This window comes from Tiliqua scincoides, chromosome 2 (genome assembly GCF_035046505.1).
Source record: "Tiliqua scincoides isolate rTilSci1 chromosome 2, rTilSci1.hap2, whole genome shotgun sequence".
NCBI lineage: Eukaryota > Metazoa > Chordata > Lepidosauria > Squamata > Scincidae > Tiliqua > Tiliqua scincoides.
The window spans coordinates 201,795,904-201,814,683 of NC_089822.1; the positions used below are offsets into that span (position 1 = coordinate 201,795,904).

At 43.2% G+C, this 18,780-nt stretch overlaps 1 protein-coding gene across 1 annotated transcript; it reads right to left on the minus strand.

Moving 5' to 3' along the window:
• Nucleotides 1–1,003: 1,003 nt before the first annotated feature.
• Nucleotides 1,004–16,343, minus strand: CDC23 (cell division cycle 23). The gene is made up of 16 exons (XM_066615159.1): nucleotides 16,211–16,343; nucleotides 15,136–15,208; nucleotides 14,213–14,350; nucleotides 13,949–13,991; nucleotides 12,423–12,528; nucleotides 12,127–12,259; nucleotides 11,693–11,870; nucleotides 11,510–11,607; nucleotides 10,383–10,464; nucleotides 10,093–10,246; nucleotides 9,664–9,783; nucleotides 7,878–7,953; nucleotides 7,023–7,084; nucleotides 5,818–5,896; nucleotides 5,619–5,738; nucleotides 1,004–2,200 (listed from the first exon to the last, which is right to left on the minus strand). Exons 1-16 carry the CDS (start codon nucleotides 16,330–16,332, stop codon nucleotides 2,030–2,032), a joined length of 1,755 nt encoding a protein of 584 aa, XP_066471256.1. The 5' UTR covers nucleotides 16,333–16,343; the 3' UTR covers nucleotides 1,004–2,029.
• Nucleotides 16,344–18,780: the final 2,437 nt, after the last annotated feature.

Sequence of the window (18,780 nt, forward strand, 5' to 3'; positions counted from 1 at the left end):
AATTGTACAAGCTGGAATGGTATTTAAATGAATTGACTAGAAGCTATCTATACAATTAGTGTGTCCATTCTAGGGCGCAGTGAAAGATCTAATACTGCAGCTTCCACCTAGAGGGTGAATGTGAAACTGGTCTGGACAGATGTAGCTGTTCAGACCATTTTCAGATGCTACCTTTATCATCATGACAGCAAACTATGGCTGGTGCTCTTTTCCCATTTGAAGCATGCTTCACCAAGAGGAAAAAAACCCACTGAACTGAATTATCTATTGTGGCTTAAAGTATAAGTGTTGTGCTGTAGTTGGAGACTCCATACACACAGTTAAGGAGAAATGAATGTTACCTATTCTTATTGTAAACCAGTGGTATGACTTGTAGGCTCAATTCTGACAGTACTTGTGCATTTGAAGCTGAAATTCTTTGCGGAGCCAGAATATGGGGACTTGCCAAATTCTTAAATGCTTGGTTTGCTAAGCATAGTAGGAAAAATCTCTTACAGGGCCCAGCTGAAGTCTGTGTTTAAAATTATGGATATAGCTATAGCCTATCATGCATTTGGGAACAGGCACAGATAATGTGTTTCTGCTCTATTTCAGAGCAGGAAAGTGTTTGAACCTAGAGAAGATTGAAGTAGGTCAATGGTAGCATGTAGCAGACTGTTAAATGATAACCAGCAAAGAATTAACAGTAGTCTCTGTAATCCAACTGTGGCAACAGTTTCTGGAAAATTAGCAAGTGAGCCTGTATGGTAGAATAGGTATTATGCTGGACTTAGGGTCAAATGGCCTGTTTAGTCATGAAGCAATCTGACAGACTACAAGCCAGTCCTCTCAGCCTAACCTCCCAACCAGGGCAGTTTAACAAAAAAAAAGGATAGGGCAGGGTACAGACTGTTGCATGAGTGAGGTCCTTGGAGAAAAGGCAGGAACCACTGTAGCCTCACTGCTGCAACTACACAAGGAGAAGGCATATTTCTGTGTTTTAGGGAAATCAAAGGCAAGGAGAGACTTGGAAAAAAACAATTTAATAGTAGAAGTAGAATTTAAGGTTGCTCAATATGATTGGCCACTGAGCTACAGAAAATGGGTTTGTTTTGTATCCCTGCAATCTTACATTGTTAGCTTCAAGCAAGCTATTCCATCTACAGTCATTATATTAGGTTACAAGATCAAATTCAATGTTAAAACTAATAGGGCTCTGGTTGAATAATCCAAAGAAGAGAACAAAGTAACTACAGCTACTTGTTCTGTCTTCTGGCCAGTTAAAGTATTATCTCCTTCCTTTCCAGTAGCTGACATTTCTACATGTAAAGAAAAGGCATGATAATGAATGTCCATAATAGTCTCTTCTCCAATGCCTTTTCCCTTCATTCTGTATCAACTGTTGCACAGGCCAAGCATCACAAGACTCTTAATTACTAGCTTTTCCATCTGCACGCACCCTTCTGTATTTGACTAGACTACAGTTGCTATCCACAACGGGGAAAAGACTTCATTTTGAAACATAAAGCTGCAGTGCATGCTTTGCACTTACTTCTTTCACCAGCCAGCAACTCTGCTCAAAGATAAGCACAGCAACTGCCAAAGGACCTATTTCCTTTGTCTCTGAGTAAGAAAAAGGCACTACTTCCCCTTCTACTTACTACTGTAAGTACATTTAGGCTGTATAAGCTGATATTCTTATGATGATGATGCCCTGGAAAGACACTAAATGAAAGTGCTAGGGAAGCAATTCCAACCAAATTTCATGTAAAGACAGGAGCCTTAGAATCTCTTCTCAGACCGAGATGTCACGCCAACAAGAAGAGGGTAGACAAGAAGAGTAGATTCAGTTTGCTTTTATGTGGATCAATGTTGCCTACTGACTGACACAGTATAACAGCGACATCCAACAGTCACCAGGAATCAGCCGCCAAGGCAGGCAAATGCTGATTATACTCCCCTCACTAGAGTGTCAGTGGTAGCAGGAAAATTCCAGGTTCTAGCTGAATTGCCCTTACATCTAAGGCTGGCTCAGAGACACAGGCACAGTTTAAGGTGTAATATTAGACAAATTCAGAGGCGATACACGGCGTGTGGGAGTATTGTTTGCCGATAATGAAGAAGGAAGCAGAAAGGGCGTGGCAATCTCCGTTGATGTTGTCTCTCCTTGATTTCGTAACTGTAAAATTTGCCGCAAAAGGGCCTTCCCTTCTTCTCTGGTCTAGAGGAGAAACAATTAGATTAGTAATGAGCTCAATAATAATGAGCAAAGCCAATATTATCATAACTAGATACAGGAGTGGCCCATATCCATAGATCCCGCACCTGCAGATTCATTTATGTGCAGATCTGATCCAGGGACACCCCCACCAGCATGCACCCCCACATGAACCCTCTGGTGGCACAGGGAGCTCTGCTCCCCTCGCCTCCAGAGGGGCCTCTGAGCTCAGCAGAGACCAAGGATGTCCACCCTTGGCCTCTGCCGAGCTCAGAGTGAGTTCTGAGGTTCAAAACAAGCGACTTCTGGTTTCACAGAGAAACTGAAAGCGATGTTTTTATTGTGAAACTGGAAGTCGTGTTTTAAGCCTCAGAGTTCAGAGGACACTTTACAGTAAGTGTAAAGTCATGCACATTGGGGCAAAAAATCAAAACTTTAGATATAGGCTGATGGGTTCTGAGCTGTCTGTGACAGATCAGGAGAGAGATCTTGGGGTGGTGGTGGACAGGTCGATGAAAGTGTCGACCCAATGTGCGGCGGCAGTGAAAAAGGCCAATTCTATGCTTGGGATCATTAGGAAGGGTATTGAGAACAAAACGGTTAGTATTATAATGCCGTTGTATAAATCTATGGTAAGGCCACACCTGGAGTATTGTGTCCAGTTCTGGTCGCCGCATCTCAAAAAAGACATAGTGGAAATGGAAAAGGTGCAAAAGAGAGTGACTAAGATGATTACGGGGCTGGGGCACCTTCCTTATGAGGAAAGGCTACGGCGTTTGGGCCTCTTCAGCCTAGAAAAGAGACGCTTGAGGGGGGACATGATTGAGACATACAAAATTATGCAGGGGATGGACAGAATGGATAGGGAGATGCTCTTTACACTCTCACATAATACCAGAACCAGGGGACATCCACTAAAATTGAGTGTTGGGCGGGTTAGGACAGACAAAAGAAAATATTTCTTTACTCAGTGCGTGGTCAGTCTGTGGAACTCCTTGCCACAGGATGTGGTGCTGGCGTCTAGCCTAGACGCCTTTAAAAGGGAATTGGACAAGATTCTGGAGGAAAAATCCATTATAGGGTACAAGCCATGATGTGTATGCGCAACCTCCTGATTTTAGGAATGGGTTAAGTCAGAATGCCAGATGCAGGGGAGGGCACCAGGATGAGGTCTCTTGTTATCTGGTGTGCTCCCTGGGGCATTTGGTGGGCCGCTGTGAGATACAGGAAGCTGGACTAGATGGGCCTATGGCCTGATCCAGTGGGGCTGTTCTTATGACCCTCCAGAGGAGAGGGAAGCAATGCTCCCCTTGCCTCCGGGGGGCGGGGGGGGGTGGCCCCTCAGACTGCAGGGACAGGTGTTTGCCTGTATCCACGCTTTCAGTTATCCATGGGGAGTTCTAGAAAGGAAGCCACAAGGATAAGGGAGCATGCCTGTACATGTTACATGAATTCTCCTGAGGAAAAGTCAGGCATGCTGAACTGCAGCATTGCACAATATGTTTTCAAGATTCAAAACAAATATGTTTAGGATGATATTAAAAAAAAGTCAAGATCTATCATTTAATGTGCTCACACATCTGACAAAGTGGGCTCCAACTACAAAAGCTCATGCTGTGATATATTTATTAGCTTGTAGTAGTAGTAATAGTAGTAGTAACTTTATTGTCATTGTGCTACAGCACAACGAAGTTTATGCACCTTAGAGATACATAAATATATACTACAATTCCAACAATCACACTCTACACACTCACCCACACATTCTATACAACATGCATCATAATATAAAAACAGTATAACAGACCATAAGGCCCAGGAGCATGGTAACAACTATATCGCATTATTCAACGTAATTATGGCTGTGGGATAAAAACTGTTCAGGAATCATGTTGTAAGTTGACAACAGAGTCTTGTGGCAGGAGTCAGTAAAGCCAATGTACTTAATGAGTATTCTGGAACAACAGCAAGGGGCCTGTTGCATCCTTACCTCCCCCTCCAAGCCTTTTCATAAGTGTTTCTGCATTGTCTTTCAACGCGCACTCATGCTTTCTCCATATAACAAGCTTCATATTAGGCAGAAATCAGTTACCCATCTCAGCCTTAATTTGCATTAAGAAATGGAAACTTATTAGGATTATCTTCCATGATTGGTTTTTCACAAGCCCCACCTGTTGCCATTTGGTACAACATTGACTGCTCCACACCAGGGGAAGAAGGGGGAAGAAGGTGGCATCCTTGAAGGATTTTGTTTTCAAAAAGAGGTAGGCCTGGCTTTTTCTCGTGCTTTGCTTCGGCCAGATGTTTTGAGAAGGCCACATACTAGAGCTGAACAATTGGGAATTGTCTAGTAACACAGTGGTTTCACAAACCCTTTAGCATTGGGACCCACTTTTAAAAATGAAACTCTGTCAGGACCTACCTAGCTTTATGAGACTAAAAACCGTTTGACTTTACCAGTCACTCAAGCCTCTATCTTTTTTATTGGGGGGGGGGGAATGCCTTTAGGAGCAATTGTTGAGTTACATGCACCCTGATCAGGGCCATTCTGGTAATCTTGTGTTCCCATTTGACATGAACCAAGGCATGATCACCTACCCATGAGTAAACATACACATGCAGTTTTGTTCCACTTCCCATAGGGTTCAATATTTCTTCCTTGTCAGCTTCACAACCCACCAACAACCTTCCCGCAGTTTGGGAAACACTGCTCTAGCAAACATGTTTCAGTGTTTTGAAATGGCATAATAATGAGACTTTGAAACCTGGTCATTATCCCAGTATCTACCTGGCCCCTTTCTAACATCCTAGGACAAAGAAAGTGTTTTGTTTTTTTTAAAGTCAGATGTTCTGTTATGTTTGACTGCCGAGTGATTCATTAATACTTCTGCTTCATCTACTGCACTGATCTGCCTCTGGATTGAAAAATCACCTGTAACAACTTAATAATAATAATAGTAACTGTAGCACAACAGAACAATTAACTGACATTGTAGTTTTATGTAAGAAATGGAGGCATCCCCAAATGCCTAGAGAGCTGGAAGGAAGAACTAAGTAAGAGTGGTGGCAAGCAACAGCTAACATGATTTACCATTGTGTGTGGTTTGTAAACACTTTCTTTGTGAATCCTCTGGCTATACAAGTTGAAGCGGTCAGTGATAACTCTTTCCTGACCCAAGGTCTTCCAAAATGGCAATAAAGTTTTGTCCATTTAATTTAATACAACAAATTAGTGAGGTTGCTTTTACACATTATCACCTCCAATGTTGCTCCTAGCAATGTTCAACTACCACACTAATGATATGTGAATGAGATCTGCAAACATTACTGGAAGCCTCTGTCAGATGGTGGCAATACGGGCAAAGAGTGAAGCAGACAGCTCCCAGGGAATGAGCCCAGAGAAGATGGGCTGGGTACTCACATCATTGAATGCACAGCACTTCTGGGCACAGGCTGAAGCTTCATCCCAGAGTTTACACTTGAAATAGAACTGAGCCAGGTAGCGGAAGGCAGTGCTTACTTCTAGATGCTCCACTATCTCCTAGATCAGGAAAAAGACATTCAGGTTTTGGCAATGTCTCCTTCTCTTTAACGCTTTCAGTCATGAAGGAACGACTCACCCCACAGGAATAGATGTCTTGGATGTATTTGACATAACACTGAGCCGCTTGTTCTGATTCATTCAACTGTTCATGAAGTCTGGGAAAGAAATTTTTAAAATACATTTTTAAGCAAGGAATTTTCTGGATTTCTATACACCAACATCACAAAAACTATCCAAGAGCAGGAAATGCCTATTATTTGTCACAAGGCTTCCATATGGATTTTGTTATGATATATACATTCTCATTAGTGTACACACACACACACACACTCACAGAGTTATATAGCTTAGCTTATAGGGCAGTGAACATCATAATACAATAAAAAACAAAATTTAATAACAGGATTTAAGCAATATAAAAGATACAACCACAAAACTAAATTCATGCAACTTTAAAAAGTTTGAGAAAGTTTTTTTGCCAGAACAGCTCAAGAGCAGGGGCCAGGTGGGCCTTCCTGGAAAGAGGGTTCTGCAATCAGCGCACCACATCCAAGAAGACCCTCTCACCAGTCACCATCTGCTTCCCTTCAAAAGGCATAGGCACTCAGCCAGTCATGATACAGGTACGTGTGGAAGAAGGTAACCCTGCAGATATCAAACTGTATCAGATCATAAGGATGAACTGCAGCTATCTGCAATGTGCTTGGTCACAGACAGGTTACCAGTAGAATTATTTAAAACTGGCAAGAAATGTTCCCAAAAGCCACTGCCCATGCTTTGACAACTCTGTAGGGCAGTGTTTCTCAAACTTGTGGGTCAGGACCCACTCAGTGGTTTGCAAACCAATTTCAGGTGGGACCCCACTCATTTCAAAATTTTATTTTTAATATATTAGTCTGGATTCTCCCATGGTGTGTGACTACATTTGGGGAAATATGACAGATCTGTATTATTAACAGGCTTCTACATATATGCATTTAACAATGATAGTCAATGGGACTTACTCCTGGGTAAGTGTGGGTAGGATTGTTAAAAATGGTTTTGCTTGATGACGTCACTTCCGGTCCTGACATAACTTCTGGTGGGTCCTGACATTCTCATTCTAAGTGGGTCAGCTTGTGTTAGGCACAGGCTCAGCTCTTAATGCCTGTGCTGGCTACTCAAAGGTCTTTCCAAGGACCACTTTCATACAATTAAGGCACCATCATATGCTGATAATACTGCTGATTTATTCAGAAGTTCAACACAATTAGAAACAGTAAAATACTGTTCATCACTCACTTTGCAAGTTTCACTAGCGCCATTTTTTCCACATCTCCTACAGCATAGGCTCTCCAGTAACACTGTCAAGAAAAGAAAAAAAGAACTAAACAAATGCAAAGTATCTAGTCTAAAATCAAAGACAAGACTCAAGGTATGACAGCACGGTTCCCTGAGGCTCTTTTTAAGTGCATGAAGGGCTCCAGAGACCAAAACCTAGAGCCACTGGTCTAGCCCTGTGGTCTTCAACCTTTTTCATGCCATGACCCCAATAAATCAATAAAGCATGAGACTAGGGGCCCACTGTTGATCTAGCCCCCTTCCAGGAACTATCCACCCACCCCTTCCCCCCTTACACCCTCCCAGCATGGTTCATTGTAAACAAATATTCTTATTAGAAAGAGCAGAAAAAGTTACCATAAAGCCAGGCACTAGTAAAAGCTGTTTTAAGCACAACTGCTAAGAACCTGAGAAGGACTGGGACACAATCTCCTGGTACCTGAAGGGGTACACCAGATACCTCCCCTTTACCTGGTGGTGCTCTAGTCCAGTGGTCTTCAACTTTTTTTGTTCCAGCAAGTTGCTGCAACCCCATAAACAGAAGCATCGTGGCCCCATTGGGGTCACAGACTCAAGGTTGAAGAACACAGGTCTAGATTAAACATATGTAATTCCTTTATTTATTTTATTTACTCCATTTGTACCCTGCCTTTCTCCGTGAAGGAACCCAAGGCAGCTTACAATATTCATTAAAAACATGAATTAAAACAAGATACACTTTAACAACAAGAACATTTTTAAAAGGTTTATGAGGTTCATGGCACAGGCCCCAATGTCCTATCTGTTCCACTTCACTGCAAACTTGATGCCTCTCACCTTTTTGGCTTCTACCAGCTGATTTAATTTCTCATAACATTCTCCTAGAGCTACCAGCATACGGGAATCATTTGGTCTGTGAAATACATAAAACAATAACTTAGCTGACACTCAACAGTTATTAGAACTCTAAAAGCATCAGGCTGAACACCAAGTCTCATCCCTAAATCCAACAGAGCTTGTCCTTCTATGCAGGGTCATTTTACTCATAAGGTTGAAACCTAGGGGCCCTGCAGGGACTAGTGTCCATCTTTTTTTTTTTTTTTTTTGCTGAGTCACTGCTATCTGCGCCCTAGGACTCAAAGGTCAAAGTTAAAGCCATTTTGCACTGTAGCAATACACACACACACAAGTATACTATACAGGTTGATACGAATTATTCACGTGGGTTCCGTTCCAAGCACCCACATGGATGGCAAAAAATGCACTATAGCAAATCCATTTAAAAAACAAAGTCTCTTTGCTCTGGTGATTTCAGAACAGCCTTGCTGACCTTTTGACTCTAAGATAAGTCATTAAGAAGACAATACATCAACCAGTCCTCCTCCAAGAGCTTAGAAAGCTTCACTCAGCCCCTCCCTTAACCAATGCAAAGCGATCACCTTTATTTCAAGTGCTCAGGGGGAAGGGAGGGGCCGGTGGAGAGAGAAGGATTGATGGATTGTCAGCCAACTGCCCCCCCCTCTCATTAAGGAGGCTATTGTTAAAGGACTGTTCAGTTTTTTAAACTGATTTTAAAGGGATGCATTTTTCCCCCTTCTCCAGCAATCAGCACATTCCTGCTCATTTGCAATGGCCATTCGTGTTGAGTCAAATCCGTGTATAAATAGGCAGGACATGTATTTATATACGTTACATGCATGTATGTACTTATACACATTATATATGTATAGTAGTGGGATGAAAGACTGAAGTGCCTGAAACACCTGAAAGCCAAGGGTCATGGGTTAATATGGCCCTGCTTCTGTCTTGATATAAGAGTAAATGGTCCAGAATTTGATGCATCTTGTGATGAATGCCCTGTTTTGCTCTTTTTCTGTATTTCAGATGCTTTTAACTCCCCAGAACTTCCTACACAGGGTCAGCAGTCTTAGTACTTCAGGAAAATCCTCCTGCAACATTCTGTTCTTTGTTTAGAACTTCCATTTCCCAGCCATGTGCTGGATGGCGATTCAGGGTTCCTCTTCCTGTATGGAGCAGTTATTCTGCTTAGCAACAGAATTGTCTTGCCCCCTGGGTAGCAACCTGTCTTTCTAGGTTCAAGGGGTGGCTTGGTATGACCCAGGTGGGTTCCCACTCCTCCAGTCAGTAATGTCGTAACATCATCAATGAAGAGTTATATATTTCCTAGCCCATAGGAAGTCTTCACTGTTCTCTGCCAGTCAACTGAGTGACCCATTTGTTGGAAGCTCAGAAAGGAACACCCACTTGTTCACTCACAAGTGCAACGACTGGGGCTTTCTTAAGCAAAGTAAGTAGCCTAAGCTAGGGAGTTAGACCCTGTTAAGGGATTACTGTATTTTTCTAGGTGCTAAAACTGACTCTAGCCAGAGTGAAAACTTCCCCTGATGCAGGGACATGCTGGGGACGGTCTGCAGGCTGAGAGGTTTGAGTAGCATACCAGCTCCCTCTGCTGGGCATTGCTGGTTGCTGCATCCATTTGATACAGTACTTTTCTTTGTGCTTTCCAGCAAACCTCAAGCATTTTCCATCAGTCTGCTTTTACAATCCACCTGCTACAAGAATTATATGAAAAAGAGGATATAGCTATGCTGAGTAATTTTACCTGAGTTGATGGGCTCGTCTATAGTAATAAAGGCAGTAAAATGGCATCTTGAGGATCTCATAGGTTTGCCCCAGTCCATACCACGCTCTGTAGTCTCTTTTGTTCACCTCAATGGCATGTCTATTAGAGAGGGAAAAAACCACAGGAATGCTTTCAAAATGTATAAGGTACATGGCACTATTTATTTATTGTTTTTATACATTGTACATTTTTTACTGTGAAACTTGTAAGCCACCTTGGGCATTTGCTCCAGCATGGGAAACATACATACATACCAAAGTTCATAACCATTTATACTTGTTGTAGGGCGCAAGTAGACTAGACAACAGCAGAATTGAGAAATTAAGAATAATGAAAGAAGGATTTGGTTCAAGTATTGCCCACCCTAGGTGTAGGCCAGAGCTAACCTCTTTAGACTTTACAACACACCTATATGCCTGTATAGCTGCTGATGTGTTCTTCATCTCCATGTACTCATGGCCCATGAGAGTCCATGCTCCCAGATACCGAGGATTCAGCTTCAATGCTCTCTGGAAGTAGAGTGCTGCTTTCTCATGCTGTGATCGCAAGCTGTAGTAGTTCCCTGCAAACAATAGCACAGCACTCAGTAAACAGAAGATAACTCCAGAACAGTTCTACTAACAACACCTCATGTTTTAAAAGACCCAGCAACTTCCTTCATTCCTCTTTCAAAAAAGTTAGGCTGAAAGTTCTCTCACCAATCACACAGCAGGTCTCAACACGGTACTTGTCAATCTCACAGAGGTTGTGAGCCAAATAGCTCAGTTCAGGCTTCATACTCTAGAGGGACAAAGGAAGGACACAAGCATGAGGATATGACTAGAAACGTGCCAGTGGAAAGAAAAAAATCACTGTATAAACAGCATTGCAAGTCTCACTCAATCACTAGACTGACCTAATAAGGCTGTTCCAGTGAGAAAAGGAAATCTGGGACTGACCCAAACATTCTTCAAAAATGTTCACACAAAGTAGTCACTTTGAAATATAGTGAACATTAATACATTCAAAAACCTGGGTGATCAAGCTAACAGAGGCACAGGAAAAATGCAAACTTCAATACAAACTACTATTAGATGTACCTTAAAATCTAACATTACTAGAATCAAACAGCTCAACCATGCTACCCTACCTTATTGTTTAGGTACACTTGACAAAACATTACAGTGGCTCCGACTGTGTGGAAGTAATCAGCAATACGAACAAGGAAGTACTTCTGACAAGTTCATTTAACACCCAAAGCAACGTCATAATCTGGCTCCAGGCAGCTTGGTATACATCCCCATAAAGCAAATGATTACTGATCCTGGTGCTCTGTTCATATACCCTCTGTCAATACTGTGATTTCTCTAGAGACCAAATTTCCCAATTGTCTTTGTCAAATTACACCTGCTTTTGCCTGAACCTGTATGTCTAGGAAGACACTCTCTAGGAAGCATGAGTTGTTCAACTCAGAAAGACCCACTTCTGAAAAATCATGCTTAGGATTACTCTATTAATGGACTACATATATTTTAATGTTCTGGAGATACAGAGTCATAGGCTCTGAATGCACATTCTAGTTACATTGTGTGTAACTATGGCTGCAATCCTATACACACTCACCTGGGAGTAAGTCCCATTAAACTCAATTGGACTTATTACTGAGTAGACATGCATAGGACTTCAGTGTTATTTACTCTGAAAGTTTGTATTATTATAAGAATATTTATATGCCACTTTTCAACAAAAAAGCCTTTGTAAACCTCCTTAAAGGAACTGTGATCAATCAAGGTTGTAAGCCATAGGCGGCATTTCAGAGAACACGGGCAAGAAAAAGAATACTCACTCTAACATAGAGCAGATTAGAAAAAGTGTCCATATTTTCTATCCTGTAAGGGTCTTGTTTTCTTAACTCATTAAAGATGGACAAAGCTTTATCAATATCTGAAGAAACAGAAAGACACACACTATAGTAAGCATGGCAGAGAACAAGACAGGAGGCCACTCAATTCCAAAAGATTTCACTGACCTCGGATATTGTGATAGGCTACTGCAATCTGGGAGATAATGTAGGTGCTCTTAGAAAATCCTGCATCAATAAGACTCTGGTACTTCTGCAACGCCTCCTCTATCAGTTGCAGCTCTGTATAGATATGTGCTAGGAAGAACTCCTTCATCCAGGTATCTGGCAAGGACAGGAACTTCAGCTGGCAACAACCACCAAACAGAAGAGGGACATGCTTAGAGAAGGGATTCTAGGGCAGCCCCCACTAATGGCTAGAACATAGGATTCAGGCCCCTTACCTTGATCTACCTGAACACAGAAGGGTTAAGATGGTTCTACTCAACTGACTAAATATTTTAACAGCTAAAATGAAGGGCTTCGAATTATTCTTTGGTTCAAATAGAAAGAAGGGGTTCATTCTGAAATGATCAGCCCCAAATGAGAACCCCATAAATTACCATCTCTTTGTCGGTGATCAAGTTACAAAGCTCCAGCCAGGCTCCCCAGTGCAATGGTAAAACATGGGTTGCTTCAACAAACACATCAATGGCCTCTTTCACTAAATCCAGCTTTCGCAACACAACTCCATACCTGGTGGGATGCAAGGATAAAGACAAATGCTGCTAAAGAAAGATTTCATACCATCACTGTCTTTACAGGCACAGTCTCCACCATGCATGTTTCACAATCTCAGCTTCACACAAATATATGGCTACTCCCCATATGTGTATAAATGCATCTCTTCAACACTTACAGATAAAGGCCAAATCCATCCAACTCTCGTGCTTTGTGTTTCTTGCTAAGCTCTACCCGTAACTCTCTTAGAACTTCATTCTTCACCTGTCCCTTCTCTAAGGGACCTGGAAAGAGAGAAACTTCTCTCTCAGTTTACCATGCATACTTTACCTTTATAAAATTAAAATGCAGGCCTGGCTTACAAATAATAGATTTTGAGATGAGATAAAAGTTTCAGTAATCCAACAAAATCTTTTACAAGCAATAGATTTCCAGTCAGTCATTTCTACATCATTTCTGTATATGGATACAGTCATTTCTGTACATGGATGAAGACTGCCACGTCTGAAGTGATTCCACATCATCTACATGGGTAAATTAATCCCATTTCAGATTACAGATAGCACTAGTTGTTATCTGTATAAAAGTTGAACAGAAATAAAAATAAGGCTCTGTGTTGCTTTTATGTTTCTGCACCAGCCTATCGTTGTGCCCCAAAATAGTTCTGTATAATGCCAAACCTAGCAGTGACTTCCTGTGTAGTAAATGTGCTTGAATTGTAGCTCTGTATTTAAAGATTGATCAAAGTAACTATAAATGAAACCTAGTAAATAAAGTAGAATGTATATATATTAGACATCATTTGAGTCTCTGACTTATCATTGGCGATTAAATGAGATTAAACATAGAAAGATGTATGGCAGGAAAAGAACCCATTTGATAATATTTATTTAAAGAATTTATACCCTGCCTTTTTATCACAGTTAAGGGCATTCAAAGCAGATTACAAAATAAAAACAGCAATACAGTTATAGTTAAAACGTTAAAACAGAAAAACAACTCCAATGGATCACCATTAAAATAACATTTTATTAAAAAGCACCACCATCATTCACTATCAGCAATCAAAAGTTTCCCAGAATAAAAAGGTCTTAAGCCCCCACTGAAAGAATTCTAAGGAAGGAGCTATTCTTAATTCCAGGGGGATGGAATTCCACAGACTGGTTGCAACCACAGAGAAGGGCCCTATTTCTTGCCGCTATCCCTCTCAGCTTTGCTGGTGGTGGCAAAACCAGAAGGGCCCCCTCTCATGACCTGAGAGGATGGGTAGGTTTATACAGAAGGAGGCAGTCCCTCAAATACCCTGGTCCTGAGCAATAAAGGCTTTAAAACTAGCACCTTGAATTGAGCCTGGAAATGAACCAACAGCCAGTGTAGCCACCAAAGCAGCTGCCCAACTGAGTTGAACTGACAAGCCCCAGCAACCACAGAGGTGGTCACATTTTGCACTAGCTGCAATTTATGGACTGTCTTCAAAGGCAGCCCCACATAGAGCATTTCACAGTAATCTATCAAGATGTCACTAGGGCACAGGTCACCATGGCCAGGTCTGAGCGACTAAGATATGGTCTTGTATTACCTTTTTGTTTTGTATTTTTTTCGAAATTTTTAATAAATAGTGAAAGAAAATAAAATTACAGTCCTGGAAATTGCAAATCAAGAGTTAAAAGCGACATTGATAACATTTTGTTTGAGGCTTCTTACCCAGACTGTCTACTGTTTCGTCATCTTTCTTTTTTTCACCTGACTGTAAAAACACAAACAAAAACATGAAATTATAAGAACAAGTAATTTCATATAAACCTATGTTCATCCACTCATGACACTGGTTCAATTGCTATTAACAGGAGCAAGTCAACCTAGCTTTCTAAATGCTGCTAGGGCAAAAAAAGCAGGAAGCAGAGGGTCTTTCCTTAAAACTTAAAGGGAAATTAAAAGAAAAGTGACTGTTTTATCATTTTAGCTCACCAGATATCTTGAGTACATATACAGGAAATAAGCCTTCTGGCTCTTGCATCCCCGCAGAAAGTAAGCAGCTCTGTCATATTCTTTAAGATCAAAGTAAGACTTAGCAAGGGTGTAGGCATCCAAATCATGAGCATCTTCCTAAAAAGAAGGGAGGGGAATGAGATTCTGAACAAATGGACCCCTGAGAAATCTTCTGGCAAAAAAAAGCTTCAGGCTAAGAAGATAAATGCTCTTCTAGAACTTCAGACTGTCAAGATATCAATACAAACCAAAAATCACAGTATTGGGTTGAGAGGTAAGTTCATCTGAGCCAACAAGAACAGACTCAAGAAAAACAGATAGCTTGCACAAAATATGGTTGCTTGACTAATGACCAGCATGTGGATAAAGGAAGCCCTGAGAATTCTCAATTGCTCCCAAACCACATACAACTGACAAAAAATTCAGCACGGCATATGCACATAAATGCATCATGAGTTAAATGTTTACCTTTCTCTTCCCATCCCTAAACAAGGAAAGTCATCAAGTGATCTAAATACAGTATTGAGTGACTTATAAATCCTACAGTTTATACAGAATGCAATCTACTTTATACTACTGTTCTTGATCACCACAACAGTGGGAGATGTGACTTCTCAGTACAGTAATATCTCCCAAAATGCTGTTTCATTACAGAGCTCTTTACCCTGGGTGTGACTGACAGCTACTGCAGCCAATGAGGACAAAGAGTATTCTGCCCAGCGCACAACAATCAGTAACAGTTTCCTGCCTTATCCATAATGATGTCTCCTATTACTGTTGAACCTACACTCAGCTTAGTAGAAATGTATCCCCCCATGATGTGGGAGGTATTACTGTAGATAACATAATGGCATACTAAACTGATTTCTGACTGCTACAAGAACAAAGTCTCCTTTCCATACCTCTGTGAGTGCAGGTGCAGGAGGCAGCTCATTCAGTGGCAGAGGATCTAGGGCAAATGCCAATTCTGAGGCCCTGCAACAACACATTACACTACATCAGAGAAAGGGTATGTTTTAGCCGACTGGATACATCATAATACATATACAACAGTATAATTTTTGTAATTATTATTTATTCCATTCTACAATCACAAGGGTTCACAGAGCAACTTACAATATTCTTAAAATCACAAGAATACCACTTATAGATATAAGAAAAACTAAGAGTAACCAGAACAATCTGTTAAAAAAAAAACACACAACAGGGTTAAAACACAGAACTAAACAGCCTGGGAAAATAAAAACATTTTCACTGGGTCACCAAACACAACATCAGCTGAACCTCTCCTGGAGAGGGAAAATTCCAAAATGGAGGCATCACCAGTGAAAGCTTCTACCTCTAACCACCACTGCTTCACCTCTGATTATGGCTGGACTCAGAAACAGGCCTTTGAGGCTGATCTTCATACCAGCACAGGGCATCACACAGCCACACAGACTAACCACTAAATAGTTAGTCACAGAGACTAACCATGTGGCACATCCTTAGGCAGCTGGTATCTGCCACAAACAGGTACCTAAAAGGTACACTGGGCACAAATCTGCCATGCATAATCTTGTAGCTCAACATGCCTCAACCCTTGTATATGACCCATCCTACTCTGCTCCTGGAACTGCATTAGAGCCCAAGGCTATGCATGACTACTCAGAAGTAAGTCCCGTTATAGCCATGGGGCTTACTCCCAGGTAAGTGTGGATAGGATTGCAGCCTCAGAGCCCCATCCTATACATGTCTACTCAGAAGTAAGTCCCATTCTAGTCAGTGGGGCTTACTCCCAGGTAAGTGTGCACAGGGTGGCAGCCTCAGAGCCCCATCCTGTGCAGGTCTACTCAGAAGTAACCCCATTCTAGCCAGTGGGGCTTACTCCCAGGTAAGTGTGCAGAGGGTTGGGGCCCCGGAGCCTGCACACTTCGCCCCCACGACCCGCGCAGCCTTGGAGAGCAGGCGCAGCCCCAGTTCCCCGCCCGGCCTCACCACTTCCCGCTGTGCTGCAGCCCGCGCTCCCGGCTCCGCTCCGCCACGTCCAGCAGCTGCTTCTTAATCTGGCGGAGGTCGGAGAAATCCGCCCCGGCGGAGCAGGCCCCGGACGCCGCCATCTTCCCAGAGTCACCGGCTTCGGCCAACCAGAGCGGAGCCCGCAAGCCGGCCTCGCAGTCCTCGGAGTGCGCGCGCGACTCGGCGCGGAGCTCCTATTGGACGGCGCCTCCGCGTTCCAGCAAATGAAAACGCGTGAAAGGAGCCCGTGAATGCTGATTGGTTAAGAGGTGGGCGGCGGAGCCGGCAGCAGGGAGTGAGTCTGGAACTCTGCTGTCACGCCTGGGCTGCGGATGCTGGAGCCCTGGGCTGTAGTCCTGTGCACACTTTCCTGGGAGGAAGCCCCATTGGCCACAGTGGATTTACTTCTGAGTAGACATGCCCGGGACTGGGCTCTGAATACCTCCTCTAAAACATGGGTTTTGTTCCTTGATGAGGAACTGACAGCCCCATCCTATGCATGTCTACTCAGAAGTCAGTCCCATTCTAGTCAGTGGGGCTTACTCCCAGGAAAGTGTGGATGGGCGTGCAGTCTCAGAGCCCAACCCTATGCCTGTCTACACAGAAGTAAGTCCCCTTGTAGTCAGTGGGGCTTACTCCCAGGAAAGTGTGCACAGGGTTGCAGCCACAGAGCCCCATCCTAGGCATGTCTCCTCAGAAGTAAGTTCCATTAGAGTCAATGGGGCTTACTCCCAGGGCAGTGTGGATAGGATTGGGCTGTGAGCCATTCAAGACAAGGCATTGTTCTGTACAATGCATGCACTAGGACGGTACAAACAAGCCCTCAACTTATGACGCTAGGCTTATGGAGGTTAGGCTGCTAGATAGCCCCCTTGCACCCTGCCAGTTAACTGTTGAGGTTGTCTTCCTGATAGCAAGTCTGCCTCTGCTGCGGAGCCACCTGCGGGCCCAGTCCTATCCAACTGTCCAGGGCTGGTGCAGCCACAGTGCAGCCCTGAGGAAAGGGAACAAACATTCCCTTGTTTGTGGAGGAGGCCTCCTACTGCAGGATGCAGCGCAGTGCCGCATTGGCATGGCTGCACCAGCGCTGGAGAGTTGGATAGAATTTGGCCCTGCCCTGGCTAAGACTTCTGCTATTAGGGAAGAAAGGCCTGCAGGGGCCTAGCAGCTGATACACTCTGCAGCAGGGCTGGGACAGCCGTGGGGTGCCCACCTCCACCAGCCCAAGGTTGTAATCATGGGGGACTTCAATTATCCTCATATTGACTGGGACAATTTGTGTTCTGGTCACGAAAAGGAGACCGGATTCCTTGACATGTTAAATGACTGTGCCGTAGAGCAGCTAGTCACAGAGCCCACCAGAGGGCAGGTGACTCTGGATTTAACATTGTGCGGTACTCAGGACCTGGTTAGAGATGTCAATGTTACGGAGCCATTGGGGAACAGTGATCATGCTGCGATCCGATCATGCACGTCGGGGGAAGAATACCGGGCAAATCTCTCACAAAAACCCTTGACTTCCGACGGGCGGACTTCCCTCAAATGAGGAGGCTGGTTAGAAGGAGGTTGAAAGGGAAAGTAAAAAGAGTCCAATCTCTCCAGAGTGCATGGAGGCTGCTTAAAACAACAGTAATAGAGGCCCAGCAGAGGTGTATACCACAAAGAAAGAAGGGTTCCACTAAATCCAGGAGGGTGCCCGCATGGCTAATGAGCCAAGTTAGAGAGGCTCTGAAGTCCACATCAGTATAGCAAGATAAGGTTGCTCGAAGGGAGCTTGGTTACTGCAGGCAGCAGCACAATCCAATAAACAGGATGCACAATCCTGTGCATGCCTACAGCACTCAAAAATACATCCCAATGAATTCAGGGGGCTTGTTTCAGGTGATAGTGCATGGGATTGCAGGCTTAATTGGGGACTTCAGGTAACTGGGGACTGAAGTTTCTTACCATCCAATTCCTTGTTCCTTCCCATAACCTCTAGATTCTTCCCCCCGCGTGCATGAATGTACATGTGTGCATATGCACTCTCTCTCTCTCTCTCTCTCTCTCACACACACACACACACACAATTATGCAGGTTTTGAATATGCTAGTTGCCCTCAGTGCAATTCTGTCCACAAACTCAAACAGTACTGGCTACCCACCACTTTGGCATAAAAACTCCCAGCACCTCTTCCACAGCTCCTCTTTCACCACCAAAACCGGTGCTATTGTGCCTATATGAAAACATTGGAGCACACAGATGGCACCTCTGCAAAAGCACCAATGTAGGTGTCCATAAGTTGGACTGTTTGTAAGCTGGATGTCTGTAACTCTAGGACTACCTCTTCAGACCCCTGGACCTGAACCTGTACTGAAATAGGGGACTTGGTGTATTCTGTTGTTGAAGTCACCTCCATTCAGGGCCCACTTTTTCTCATTCAGAATTAATGCTCCCCTGCACCTCACCATATCTCAGCTCTCTCTGTGCCCAATCAGCCCTGGCCACACTGACTGCTTCCTTCATCCTCTCTCTTCCTTCTGCCTTCAGGAATCTCCAGATTTTCAAT